Source organism: Scophthalmus maximus, chromosome 2, assembly GCF_022379125.1.
Source record: "Scophthalmus maximus strain ysfricsl-2021 chromosome 2, ASM2237912v1, whole genome shotgun sequence".
NCBI lineage: Eukaryota > Metazoa > Chordata > Actinopteri > Pleuronectiformes > Scophthalmidae > Scophthalmus > Scophthalmus maximus.
Genome location: NC_061516.1, coordinates 5,964,252 through 5,978,875, shown reverse-complemented (window position 1 = coordinate 5,978,875; position 14,624 = coordinate 5,964,252). Strand labels below are relative to the sequence as shown.

At 45.6% G+C, this 14,624-nt stretch overlaps 2 protein-coding genes and 1 long non-coding RNA gene across 3 annotated transcripts in view; 1 reads left to right on the top strand and 2 right to left on the bottom strand.

The window, feature by feature from the left end:
- The window catches only part of slc12a2 (solute carrier family 12 member 2), a 37,979-nt gene extending 34,205 nt beyond the window's left edge, over nucleotides 1–3,774 (bottom strand). Inside the window, exon 1 of the mRNA XM_035625242.2 lies at nucleotides 2,881–3,774. Coding sequence (XP_035481135.1) covers nucleotides 2,881–3,441 — 561 coding nt within the window. The 5' untranslated portion in view covers nucleotides 3,442–3,774. The remainder of the gene's footprint in view (nucleotides 1–2,880) is intronic.
- Nucleotides 3,775–3,805: 31 nt separating this feature from the next.
- On the top strand, nucleotides 3,806–5,550 carry LOC118300704. Its single transcript, XR_004790134.2, has 2 exons — nucleotides 3,806–3,935; nucleotides 4,976–5,550. It is a non-coding gene; the product is annotated as an uncharacterized LOC118300704 (long non-coding RNA).
- Nucleotides 5,551–6,307: 757 nt separating this feature from the next.
- Nucleotides 6,308–14,260, bottom strand: LOC118300690. The gene is made up of 2 exons (XM_035625329.2): nucleotides 13,190–14,260; nucleotides 6,308–7,179 (listed from the first exon to the last, which is right to left on the bottom strand). The coding sequence occupies exons 1-2, from the start codon at nucleotides 14,094–14,096 to the stop codon at nucleotides 7,037–7,039; spliced, it is 1,050 nt and encodes a 349-aa protein (XP_035481222.2). The 5' UTR covers nucleotides 14,097–14,260; the 3' UTR covers nucleotides 6,308–7,036.
- Between the last annotated feature and the right edge of the window lie 364 nt (nucleotides 14,261–14,624).

The window sequence follows — 14,624 nt, the reverse complement described above, 5'->3', positions numbered from 1 at the left end:
CACATCTACCCAACCCCAGGGAAAAATCCAGTACATAGGTGGCCGCAACATAATTGATAATTTATATCATTATCATGATGATGATATCATACAATGATACAGTTGTTTCTGTGGGTTTTATATTACAAGGGTACTGTAAGAGCAGTTCTGGAATAATTCACCAAGTGAAATCCAGAAAACATTTTCAGTTCTTGAAAACTGTATAACCTTCTTAGAAAAAGTCCTGGGCAGGAACAACTTGTACGTTATAGGCGGCTGTGTTTTTACTACTCTCAACACAGCAACAACATTAATAACCCATTGGGTGCTGCGTCACATCCTCTGTACTGGAAAGCTAAATGGTCATATGACTTCCAGGAGTAATGTTATGGCTCAGGGCAGTCAACGTGTCTACACATGCATACAAGTTGGACAGTATGGCACCACATAGAGCAATTAAAAACAACCACAAGACCTAGCAAAAGACATCTATCAATACATGGTCAGCACATTCTCCTTCAGCTGGAAGAAAAAAAGTGATTTGAATAAGGTGCGTGAGAACAAACGTGGTCATTTTCCAATGATCTGCATCCCAGTTTGCTGCCGGTTATGTCCTGATCATTCTATTCTCAGTCATATCTCACTGTGGAATGTTAACATTGCATTCCACACTTCGACAAACAGCCTGATATTTCATTTTATTAAACTGATAAACTCAAAACAAGGTCAGTGGGATGAACACTACTGGGATAACTACTAAATGTGCAGATTTGGATTCACTGATTGTAGTCACGATGGCTTGGACCCTGGACAGCAGGCGATCGATTCGCTTCTCTAACCACAGACCCTACACTCAGGACAGAAAACAGGATTCACCACATTGATGAAAAGCATCAGTCTTCCACATTCACCACTTCCTTTGTTTGGGGCATCTGCCACCTATGTAAGAATCAATCAGCACCCTGATATGCAACTCTTCAAGAGGCATGAGACAACCATGAGGCTAAATGACCATTTTTAGGGATATAAAGGAATTTTCATTCAGGGTGGCTCAATGAATGAAGTCCGGCAGTCACTGGACTATCAGGGGTCACTGATAGGCTTACCACGGTCCGGACCCAGACCCCATCCTATCTGGACCCGGTGCCCACAACTGGTAGATCATTGAAAATAACCAAATGTTAATGGATTCTTTGCAAAGTGAGTGACAGACTCATCTCAAGTTTAATAAGCAAACAATTTAAATAATATTGTCATGAAACATATCACACAGCTCTACTGCAGTGCAACCCCTCAGGTGCCAGTGGTGGCCGGTGAGTCTCTGATAGAATCCGCTTTCCATTAATATATGACCTATATTGATGTGCATGTGATTTATTTGCTGATAAGCAACAAAAAAGTCAAAACGGTGACGCCAAATGTATTGTCCACTTTATCCATCATACATTTCTACACAGTATCAAGGTCCCACTTACAATAACTCTTTAATAACCAAATTTAAAGGGTCAGACCCTCAACGCCACAGAAACTTGTTGCGGTTCTAGGGTGAAGCTCCACAGTTGCAGCTTGCGTGAGACAAAGGATCGGGCATGGGTTCCCTCTCAATAAAGGCGATCCTGATCAGTTAAAAATTCCTTGATCAGGCCCCGATACAGACAGTTGAGATCGGACCGGGACAACACTCCTGAAAATCACAACTGAATTTCTAGTGTAGAAAAAAAAAGTACTTGGGGGTATAAAGTTAAAGTGGTCGACCAAAGACTATGTAAAGCGTTTCATGAATGTCTTCTATTCATAGCCTTGATGTTTACAGTAAGAATAGCTCTCTATTCAACAATGAGTAACCAGTGCAAATCCATCTATGCTGCGGTGCATTAGCCAGGCTTCTGCTGCCACTTTGAAGTTTATCAAAATCTAACCGTGATAATTAAAGGTCATATGAACACAATACAGTTCACTGTGCTCAAATATAAATGACAGAGATCAGGGCACCAATGGGGACTTCAGCAGTCATCTCTACCATTACAACCCAACTGTCCTTCCAAACAACACAGCTGGTGGCCAAAAGTATGCAGACATTCTTGCAACATCGTCGTCTCCCATTGGTTGGTAGTCATTGGAAAAAGGCATTCACAATGGTTTATGGGAAGAGTAGTTCCTTCACTCCTAAAATAAATATGTACAGTTTTGTTCCTTTGCCTTTTTTGTTGTTGCTCCGAATGAAACGTTTTATGGCTGCGATTCATCTGGTGGTTTATTGACTTAAAACTTTATATGAGGATTTTATGAAACGACAATGGAGTGAGTGAACTGGAGCCACTGTTGAGCTCAATATCTGCTGCGCTTTATTATCAGGTCACGTCTCTCTGAACTCCTTTGTCCCAGTCAGGATCCCGTAGAATGATGACTCAGGCTCTCCAGCCATCTGATTGGTCAGTGAGTGGTTCTGATCTCTTATCTCAAACTTAACGGAGCAATTTAGCCGCTCAGCATCCGTTACCATGGGGATTGGCCCTTGGTAAAAAAAAAAAAAAAAAAAAAACGAGAGAGAAGCAACTTCGTAGAACTGGAAACCAGAGTTAAACCTGAAGTCGCCTCGATGACCACAAGCCCTGCCTCGCAGTCCAGGCCCCGGGCCCCAGGCCCCCACACATGTCTGGACAGGAGAAGTTCCAACTAATGAGAGAGAAAACGTCTTTCCACTAAACATTACTAAATAGCCACTATAATTATAATAATAAAAAAAAACATTAAAGTCGATGTGCCATTCGCGCGTGAATCACCCGACAACTCCATTTTTGAAAAAGCCGAAAGCTCATGGTGTGAACGAAGTATAGAGGACCCCCCCCCCGTTGATAACAACACGGACCGTCCCGGTCCCGCGGCCGTGCGTGGACTCACCTTGTCCAGCTCGTCGTGCAGCTCCGACAGCGTGGGTCTGATGAGCTTCTCCCCCAGGGGCGCCGCCGTCTGCCGGTAGAAGTCGATGTTGGGCACGGCGTCGATGGTGTTGTGGCCGAACGTCCGCAGGTAGTAGGTGTTGGTGTGGGTGTCGTAGTGGTAGTGATGCTGGCCCCCGGTGGACGAGTGCAGGCTCGTCTCGCTCATCACCGTGTCCCCGTTCTGCAGCCCGTCGGCCGGCGACGCCTCCGGCGAGGCCTCGCTCCCCGCACCGCTCGGGTCCGCGAAATTCACCACCCGAAAGCGGCCCTTGGCTTCCTCCCCGCACGCCCCCGGGTCGGCGCCCGGACACTCCGCGGGGCCGGCGGGAGCGGCCCCGTCGCCGGACGCGACCGCGGAGGAGGTGTCCGAGTTCGGGGACCTCTCCTCGGCGGCGCCCGCTGCCTCCGCCACAAGGTCCACCTGGAAGCGGCTCTGACTGGGCGTCGGACCGGGCGGCTTCTGCCCGGCGTCGGGCGACAGGAACTCGCTCTCCGTCGCCGGGGCGGAAGGCGCGGACATGGCGCAAACGACTGGAACGAGCGCGCACAGAAGACGCGGCGCAGTGGCCCGTGTGGGAGCCCGGGAGGCTTCGTGCTTTCAGGAAGGAACACGCGCTGCCGGGCGGAGGGGCGCAGAGAGGCGGGTAGCTCGTTAGCTAACTGGGGACATGGGGCCACACGCTGGAACCTTCGCGCCGCTCGTCTCGCTCCCTCTGCGGCAGTGAACACAAAGGAAGCCGGTTGCTGTCGGTCGCTCGGAGCCTCCGCACTGAAATCCCGCCCGGCCCTGCTCGTCCTCTCGTCGAGTGCAGGATGCTGTCGTCGACCTTGCCGCGGCTCCGCCTCACGCTCCCGGAGCTCCCCTCGCCGCTGTTATACTCACTGCGGTCCGCATCACAGAAGGGCGGGGGGGTTTCCGCCGCCCCGGACCACGCGAGATCTCACCGCTCGCGGCTGCTGTTTTCCCCCAGTTGGGGCTGAAGTGTCGCGAGAAGACATCACAACGCTCCAACGGTAGGCGTGACGTGTGGGCCCCCGCGGGAGGGGGGAAGAGCCGGGGGGGGGGTGACTGCACCAACAGGCCCATCGGTACAACACCACGGTGCTCCCAGACCTACTCCACCCAGACACATGGCCACGCCCTCACACAGATCAGTGTTCATAAGGTGTCTCATGTGGCCACATTAGAGATAATAAACACAAAGCAGCTACATGACTTTGTGGATCAGCCACATCAGTGGAACGTGATCACAGTCATCCACTGTGGAACCAGTCCACCACATTCACTCGCTGCACTTCACAACCTTTTCCAGATCAGTAACAATATTAAATCATTTTTGAAAAACACCAAAACATACAGAAACATTGCACAGCTGCATCATTGGTTTCAGGGCTGCGGCCTAAAGGTTTGAAGGAAAGACCGGGGTCATCCGCTGGATCTGATCCCCCCCGGTTTACTGACGGAGCCTCGATGCTGCCAGTCACGCCTGGAAATCCTGAAATATATCACATTCATGTATTAGTACTTAAAATCCTGACGCTTCAGAGTGATACCTGCAGTTCGGTGGGATTCTCCTTTCATGAGGCTCGTGTGTCTGTGAGTCGGAAACACCACAAAGGTGTCCACGATGTGAGGGCTGAGAACATTGAATACTCCAACAGAATATAGTCGGGGGAATGATACAATGTCCAATGAGTATTTGTGTTTGAATATCAATCGACTCAGGACGTGTCTGATACCTGCCACAGTCTGAAGGCATCAGTTCAAGCGAAGTAAAAACTCAGGGTCACCAGGAGAAACCCTGGCAGTGAGCCGCTTGGATCATTGAAACTGACTCAGAGTTCAGCAAAACTGGCTTTTTTTAAAAACCCCAAAAACTCAGAGTTTCATTCAACTCCGAGGGAACCGACTCTTGAGTTTTCATTGAACCTGCTTTCTGACGCAGCCCCAGCCCTGAAGTCGTTTACACCACAGTCGCGCCCGACTCACAACACACAACGTCTCCTGGCCTCTTTCAGTCTGACCCCCCTTTTGTGTCTTTTGTTGTTTACAGTCAAACAGACACCCGTGATCGCCTGGGTGTTTTTCCAGAAATCGGGTTTTGTTAAAACTCTGACTTTGTTAGCCCTGAGAGGAGACAGCGGAGAAAGACAGTGAGGAGTATCCATGGTAACTGACTGGCAGGTTTTCTTTAACAAACCCTGAGCTTCTCCTGATCTGAGTCTGAACTGTCCAACAAGAGCGTGTCCTCCCCCCGTCGACCCGATCGATATGGAAGCAGAATGAATTGTGTAGCCTTACATCACAGAGGATCTAGACCTCGTGAAGATGCTTCCATTCCTAGACGACGACGACGACTGGTAGAACTTTACTACCTGAACAATGGATCACATATCTGAACAATATTCTCCGGCCTTGCTTCCAACACTCCATATGGCGACATGCTCTCCGACCGGAGATCATTCTTTGCATTGCCCCTGGATTTTTTTCTTCCGAACAATGTTCCTGTGTTCTGGCTCAAAGCTGCTCTGCGTCAGAGGGGGGATGGTGGTGCAGCCCACAACCCGTTATGCAGATTATCTGAATAGAAGTCAAATGTTCATCTAATAAACAGGATATATAAGGACATGTATTTGAGCTGAAGCGGAATTCTGTTGGGGGTTAAAGCTACAAGTTGAAATAGCCACTGATATTAACTTTCTCTAATATGTGAAATATGATTAAAACCATATGTCATACCTATCTGCACTATATCTTGATGCTTCATTGACAGCTGCAGACACGTTCTTTTTGTGCCCGTCAGATTGGCCCTAAATCATAAAGAATTTACCCTGACTTCACTGCATTGAATGGGATTTGAAGCCCAAGCGCCTGCACATTGTATAGTACCACTAACCATGACACCACGGTGCTACACTGGCGACATGAAAAGAAAATGTCTCTAGGTTTTAAATCTATTAACTATTTCATTCAGTCTTACGCATTGACTCGGGCAACAATTGCCTCCCACGCCAACTGCCTCTGGTTGCCATGGTGACTCGTAGTATCGGAGCTCCATTGATGATGGCTTTTTATCTGAGGCGGCCACGCGCGCGCGACTCGGAGTGAACATTCTCAGAGTTGATTTGAACTAACTGAGAACAGCTGATCTGGAACCGATAACTCTGAGTTTCCCATCTCAGAGTTGGTCAACTCAGACTTCAGGGTTAGAGTCAGAGTTTGTTAAACCTACGGCCCCGGCCTCAGGTTATCCAGGATGGTCAATGTCAGGTGAAGTCAAACCAGATAACCAAAACATATCCTGGGTATGTTGAACTCGCCTCATAGTCCAGGCCCCTGTTATGAAAATAGGAACAATAATAGTAATGATGATTCTTTATTCTTTATCTGGATCCCCATTAGCTTCCACAAAGCGGTCGCTCGTCTTCCCGGGGGCCACACAGACGGTGACAGCAAATAAAACAAACAATAATAAAATCACACTAAATCAATGAAACAAAGCAAGACAAATATATCAATGAAACAAAAAGAAGGCTCATCAAAGATGGTGACGAGAAAGAATCGTCCTCCTCCTGCTCCCTAACTCCTCCCACCCCTCTCAGTTCTCTGTAAGACGAGAAGTGTGCCACAGGTTTCGACCCCATGGGTTATTTCTGTTGAGACCATGTGAACATCACCGAGTTGAACCATTAGTCCGACGGTATCTGCTCTGATCTTCATGACCTTCTGTCAGTCCGCAGAGACATGTGAAACTGCCACATACCCTGTGAATGTCTGTTGCTGGGGTGGGGAGCCTCCGGCCGCCGGGCAATATGCAAGACCATTCATTAATATGGAAGAAAGAAACTAAAACTGTCCAATGACAGCACTGAATTTTTCTGGTGGTCCTTTCTGGCTACACGTCTGTCAGGTCATGGTCAGTGTGAACAGGCCGATGGCCAATAAGGGAGCGCGGGGCGGTTCTCTGTGGGCCGGCTGGTTGGGCCATACAGTCAGTACCAGTGGCAGGAGTTGCCAGAAGTCGATGGTAATGAGACAGGTAGGCATGAAAGTTACAGTCTCAGATAACAGAAATGATACAAATGAGGGCTTTGTTCAAATAGTCAAATGTTTGTTACACCCTGTCGTTTGCCGTCGTCTCTGGGCCGCAGAGGCCAGTGGCCCAGTTTGCAGCAGGTGGTGAGGAAGAGCCAGAACCAATCGGCAGCCATGAGCCCCCACGGCTCCACGGCCCCTTCAATCGCTCTGAAACCGCTTCTAAAAATTAAAGAAAAAAAGATTAGTGTATCAACGTGTATCTGGAGCTTTCCTGAATGAAAGTGTATAAAAAGTACTGATGCTTCAGTATTAGACATATTGACATCATATATAATAATTTAGCAGTCAACGGGAGCAAACCAGAGCTTTGACTTAAATACTTTAATTACATTTGGCTGCCAATACTTATGCAGGTTACTTTTACTGTAAGTGGGACTTTTCATGCAGAACTTTTGCTTGTAATGGCGTATTTTTACTTTGTTACACTGGTACATTTACTTACAGTAAGGGATCTGAATACTTCCACGAACGTTGGCCTTCAAATCCGATCCTTATCCTTCAGCCTGTATCTGAGTCTAGCAGCTATCATTATCGAGCATTAGCTCTGTTGCTACATTTTAATGTTTACATGTAAAAACATTCATCCATATTGGACTTTGTTTTTCGTCTCAATCTTTTCTCCATTTTCCTCCTTGTGCACCTGAATCCTTGGACATTTACATGAGCTAAAAAATAACTGAATCTTCAGTCCGGCTGATCTAATCGAGCAACTGGCATCAGACAGTGTTATAATGTCTCGGTCTTGGGATGGGTGATGCACAAGAACACTGTGTCACTGCTGTGTTTAATCAGTGTCAGACTGGTTGTTATAATAGATAGATAGATAGACCGATGGATAGAAAGATACAGTAGATTGCCATTCATCCAGGTCTTAGTTATCCACAAGGGCTACACCAAGGGGACAAGGGCCACTCCTTTGCAGACACAGATGAACATATTGTGGACATGGGAGATGGAGTGAAGGAAGACATCTATGTTAAAATAGAGAAAGCATCCCAGGAGGCCTGAGACACCATCTTTCTCCCACTCACAAGTCTTCTCATCTCTTCATCTCTGCATCCCTTTATGCTCTTGTAAACAAATTGTGTGCTGTAGTAAAGAATGTAATCATAAACACACATTAACACGCCACCATTAATATCCTTACAACCTATTTATGTGTTGTATGGACACTGAGCCCCGCCCACATGCTGTTACAAAAAAGGGGGGAAAGCAGCTTCTATATAAAATATATTCTTTACATCAAAAAAAATAACAGCACAGAACAATTAACTGTACAATGAACATAAATGTTAAACCTGCAGGAATTTTTAGCAGCAATGTCTTTCAAAGTATGAACAGAGTATTTCCTGAGGATGTTGCAAACAAATCAGATGATTTTTCTTCATATTTGTAAGACCGTAATTCTGTCTGTATTGTGATTTTCAATGAAGTATTAATTAATGATCATACATGTGTTTAGGGTTCCTCTAACAAATGAAATACATATTCAGACATATATATATATTATATATAAGTGCAGCAGAGAGGCTCCTCTCCACTGCTGGAGACATCTTACTAATCCTGTTGATTATTCAAGAAGTCTGTCTGTCAGTCACACTCAGTCTTGTATACTGTCATTATACCACGGCGCTGAACCAATCAGATCGCTTGATTTGAGCTACCCGTCTTATAAATACCTGGTTTACACCACAACTTAGTTTGAACTGAAGAAGCCTCTTGGAGGTGAAACACCTTCAATAAATTAAGTCCAGTTGCTCCTGATTCAACACCCTGGCGGATGTTATTAGTAATAATAGAAGCAATGCTATCGGCAGCCGTTAATAATATTATTTATGATAATAATGCGGAGAGAGAGGGAGGAAAAGCACAAACGAATTATGGGTACGAAATAACTCAACTACAGAAAAGTATTCCCCATCCTATGATGTCATATGACGAAGTCACAACGAAGTTTAGAAAATACATTTTTCCAAGTATCTCTGCTTCCTTTTATAGAGAAGAGGACGAACTAATGACCAAACGATAGGAATGATGTCATCATGACGTTACCATATCAGAAAATGACATCATACAGTGTAATAATACAAGTCTTCTAAATAAGTTGTATTCATTCATAAATTTGGTTGACATTTACCAGCTGCTATGTTCTTGTGGAGACACGAATTTGATTTGAGACGTTAACATTAATTAATTAATTCCCGAGACATAGCAAAAAATATTGATTAAAACACCATTATATTACAGTTTACTTTTGGAATTTATTATTTCGACGCTGTTATGGCTGTCTTGAGAGAAAAGTGTGAGTAGGTGCAATACACTGCCAAACACAAAACAAGTGGGTAACCATCACACACAGCATGCAGGTGAAAATATTTTCATGTTAGGGTTATGAGCAGATGTAAAATGTCAGAATGCACTGTGACGATGGGAATAAATAGAACGAGTGAACAAGTGAAACATACATAGCAATAAATCCTTCTCTAGAAATATATGTTTGACTTCACACCTAACAATCTCGGATCCCCATTTGAGGCCTTAAATTAGGGCTTGACCACGTAGCCTACCGGACCTGCTCTCTGTCCCAAGTCAGAACTAAACATGGAGAGGGCAGCGTTCTCTTTCTGTGCTCCACCGATCTGGAACAAACTCCGGGAAAACTGCAACTCTGTTCTTTTAAATCAGGACCGAAGACTTTTCTGTTTGCCGCGGCCTTTGAGTAAATAAACTATCTATGCAGTTCTTATACTGCACTGTAACTTTTATCACCTGTCTTATTCTCCTTAAACATGTTTTTATTTTCCTCTTTTTCATCATTGTATTTTAATGGGATTTTATGTGTTTTTTTCCCAATTGCTTTTAATGTTTTATGTAAAGCACTTTGAATTGCCTTGTTGTTGAAATGTGCCATACGAATAAACTTGCCCTGCCTAAAGCAAAACCTAGTTTCAAATCATAACTACAGTGACATTCCCAAAGCCGGGCCCAACAGTCCCTGTATGAAACCACATTTAAACCGCTCGATCCAGATTTTTTATTTGGATCCGCACCATATTTCTACACTCGAAGACCATGCATAATTCCTGGGGACATTTGTGAAATGTCAAAAAAAAGGAAAAGCACGTTTCACAATGTTAAAGAAATTGAAATACTATCCTGGATCCCCCCCCTTGTTTGGATCAAAACACTGAATGGGTTCTTTTTTGGCCCACGTCCCATCTTTCCACCAAGTTTCAAGGGAATCTGTTCTGTGAGTTTTGCTGTTGACCAGCCAACCAACTGAAGGACGGGGGTGAAAACTGAACCTCCTCTGCAGAGGTAATGATAATCTATTGTTAATCAAAGGCACTTGTGGCACATGGAACAAACGTAACATAGGTACGCTGCCCTGTATTATTGGGCCAAGTTCATCTGAAAGAAAACATATAGCAACGAAGTGATAAGACACTGATTTTGTAAATATGTAAGATGATTTTTTTTTCATCAGGGCATCAATGGCAGAGGTATACTCATGCTGTGGTTATGGCACATGCCTCATAACTGCGATGTCAGTGGTCCAATTCTGGCCAGAACCGTTGTTATACCCCTGTCAGAGCCTTAAGGTGACGAGCTTGAACAAGGACCATTCACACGCACCTGGTCCAACCGGCCCCCGTCCGGTGAGTTCACTGATCCCTTCTCTCTCCCCCATGTTTCCTGTCTCTGCACTAGGTATGGTATCAGAGAAGACCTGATTCCAGGGAGCCTGCACCGAGCCTGAACTCACAGATACAGATCAGCGCAGTGGACGGACCAACGCTTATTAAAGCTCTTGGTGTGCTGTGTTCAGAAGCCGGTCACTGCAGCCTTGTCCACGCTGATGTCATTCCCAGTGGGAGGAGCCTGGTCGAAGCCACTGAGCCTCGCTATGGGACGTCCACGTTATTTGTGGTAAGCAGCGGTCAAAGGGAGATGGGAGAAGGTGTAATGAGCCGTGCTGCTTCCCAGAGGAGCAAACAGACGGGGCTGGTGGCCGTCAGCTGTGACGACAGCACAACATGATCCGAGCTCAGGTTGACGTTCTTCAGATCCGGGGTTGGATGACCCCTGACCCCGGCTGCAACGTCGCCCTGTGCCAGTATGAACGTGTAACAAAGCACACGGCAGACAGCGGGCCTCATGCGCGGACATGTTCGTATCCATAGTCTGAATTAGAGGCCGGGCAGGGTGGAAAGTTTTCACCGGAGACCCGCGCCACACTGCTGCTTGTTGACAGCTTACACACGCAACAGCGGGACCAGCATTTACCCCTCCCGCTGGGCCGCGGAGTGTCGAATGGCTGAACTTTGAAGAGTATACAGTAAACATTACGGATGTCAATAGTGATGTTCTACAAAATGTCACAACGGGCACGTGAAGGCTTGTTCCACTCCAGCAAAAGTGAGGAGCTGCAGGACGTCCCGAGGCTGCTTCGCCAACATCTGTAAACAGCTCTAGATTTATTATGATCAAAACACCCTTAAAACACTTGAATTCTCCCTTAGGCTTCCAACAGTGGGAAAACTAGACTCTCAATTTTCATTCTTGGTAGATCTCTTGATAGATTTGATGTTACTGACCACCACAGGGTCCATGAGGATTTCACGGTGCAACATGGATATCTCCTGGACGACGGTGACCCGGGCTGGACCATGGACGTATCAGAGATGGATAGCGGACGACCCGCCGAAACAAAATGGCAGCGCCGTTCAGTTCTACAGGGGGGGGGGGGGCTCGCCCAGGGCATACTCCGGAAAAATGTCCGAGTTTCAGCATAACTTCCTGATCTGCTGTGCTATAGCAGACTTCAGGAATGTTTAATTAGACTTCTACGGCAAGGGCGTAATTTATGGGTGGGAAACAGGAGACATATCTCCCCCCACACACACACTTTTCAGAAGGCAATATTGAAAATTTTATGTCTCTTCTTTCCCTTTTATGATATTAAGGTTTTATATTTTTGCTGCCATGCAAGCACTGTATTTGCGTCAGAAAATGATCTATACGTATAATACACAACTGTATCTCTGTTATGCTGAAATGTGTGTCTGCTTAGGGATTAGCCTACGGGAAAAAAACTTTTTTTTATTCATAGCCTATATTTATTTTAAGCTAGGCATGGTGCTAACTGTATATATATATACAGTTAGCACCATACCTGCCTTAAAGCTAGCTGTTCCCCCCCCCCACACACACACACAAGCTAGCTGTTCCAAATTATATATATATATATATATATATATATATATATATATATATAAATAATTTGGAACAGCTCCATGTAGTCATTGAATGAATAACTATTTGCTCATTATCAGTTTGGTTCTGTATATATATAAATATTTATATATTTTTTACATATTAAAGTATCTTTTACATCTGACAGAGCTCCGGATACAAGGAATATCCTTTTGTAAAACTAATGACTTTTAGTTGTTTACATTTGCATTGTTTGTAAAAAAAGAAAAAAAGTACAGTAAATGAGACTTGAAGTAATAATTCAGAGCACACTGTCCATCCAGAAGTCGATCTCTTCAAGAAAATAAACACACTTGTATACATGGATTTTATGAAATCATTTGAAAGGACACTTTGACTTCTTGCAGAGCTTTTTCATAGACTTGTACCATGAGAGTACGGAGGCCTAGAGTCACTGTGAGAAACCACCAGAAACAAAAGCTGTGTAGACTAAGTGTTTCTTGCCACGTATCATATACAGATTACAAAAGCCAAAGATTGGAATAAATATCTGTGAGATTCAATTTCCATTTGTCTTTTATATTCATGGTCGTACATTCATGTGACCTCCCTTTAGCATTACGTATTCTGATAGCCCACATTGTTCTGGAAGATCAATGGCATTCATTATTACATATTACATTATTTCTGTCAACCTACCACTGGCCTCAACACATTCATGAAACTTTTTATTTGTTGGAAGTAATTCATCCTCAAAGTAGGCCTACTTCATTGTCACGTCCTGAAAGTGAGTTTGGTTCACTAGGTTCTGATTTACAGACTACGAAAAGAAAAACGTTGGTCTTATTATTGTCTTTTGTCCAAATTCTGTTTGAAATACCGATCATCACACACGCCTCTGACTGGGACCACGTCATTTATTTGCTTCTTTCATAGAAGTAATAGATCCCACCTTGACAGATGCCGTCCGGTCTGCAAGACTTCACGACCGATATAAGATCGTCATCGGCCTCGACGATGTCACGATTTTTGAACAGACATGTCCAAGCGTGGGCGACGCTGCCCTCGAAGTCCCCCTTACAGATGACGGAGGCCAGTCTGTAGCTCAGCGTTGTGCTCTCATCCATGAGGAACTCCAGCGACGCACACGGAGTCACGGGCTTGTTGGCTACAGAATCGCTTTGGACTCCTTGGGGCACGCAGAGGGTCAAGACTTCCGGTAAAACCATGGAGAACTCTTTCTTCACTGCCAGGCCACACGACACGCATTGTCCCGCCTCCTCGTGCTCGACCTCCGACCGAATCCAGAGAGACGTGATGGAGTCGTTTTCACCCGGTGCTGGCAAAATGAAAACATACTTCTCTTCTTTGCTCCACATGTTGATCAGACATCGCTCGCAGCTGCTCACCTCTTCTATCTCGACTCTGGTGTTGACATCACATCGACTGAGAGACATTAATAAAGGATTGAGAAAATGACATATGTGATTGGCCTGCGACAGCTTCAAACTCGGGAGTTTCACACTCAGATCTGCCAAAACCACTTGGACTGCTTCAGGGCTGAACGTCTCCCCTGGGTTTTTGAGGGCCGTCAAAAACAGTCCTCCAAACGCTGGCGTTATTAGCTTCTGCATCACGTGCTCGGGCTGGAGGGACGTCAGTTTCCTCCGCACAACCTCCAGGTTCAACACGGCCTGCAGCGACGCATTCATCCAGCAGTTATCACATGGATTAGAAAAGCGACAGACTGAGTCGCACGGGTCGCAGGACAAGTCAGACCTGGCTCTGTCCTCTTCCAGTCCGGCGTTAGTCGGCGGATCGGTGGGAACCGCGGGTGCTAAATTGTTTTGGTCATCCATACTCTCATCTCCATCATGACAGGACGGCTCAGGAGGTAGAGTCGGTCGTCCAGTAACCCGAAGGGTTCCACATGCCGTTGGGTCCTTTTTCGTGACCGGTGCCTGCAAGGAATCCCAGTGGATGTGAACGGAGAGAGTCTGACTCAGTGAGACGGAAGTCTTCCGTGTGGCAGCCTCCTACATAGATCAACTTCCACATGTCGACATGGCCGAGATCAAAGACCAGACTTTGACGGACTTGTATTGATCAAAGGCACGTCATGTCATTATGTCATGTCAGTTATGGTTCCAACCCAGACAGGGGAGGAACCCCTTTTGTTTTATGTGTTGGTCTATGGAAATCATCCTCATTCTCGCTCCGCGTTGAGCCAAATCTATGATCACATCTGATGTGCGTTCGCATCTAAAACCCAATTGTCCAAATCTGCCACACGGTGGCGCTGTAATGTAAGGCCCAAAAACTGTGGAAAAGGCCACGCCCCTCACACCGTGACAAACATTGAGTTCAATGTGCTCAACAAATAAACT

What these genes read in the sequence shown, in the direction of transcription:
- LOC118300690 (XM_035625329.2), bottom strand. Translation starts at nt 14,096, where the DNA reads ATGGATGACCAAAACAATTTAGCACCCGCGGTTCCCACCGATCCGCCG. An exon ending in ACCGGACGGCATCTGTCAAG is followed by an intron (nt 7,180 to 13,189) that starts GTGGGATCTATT and finishes TTTAATTTTTAG; the next exon opens with AAGCGGTTTCAGAGCGATTG.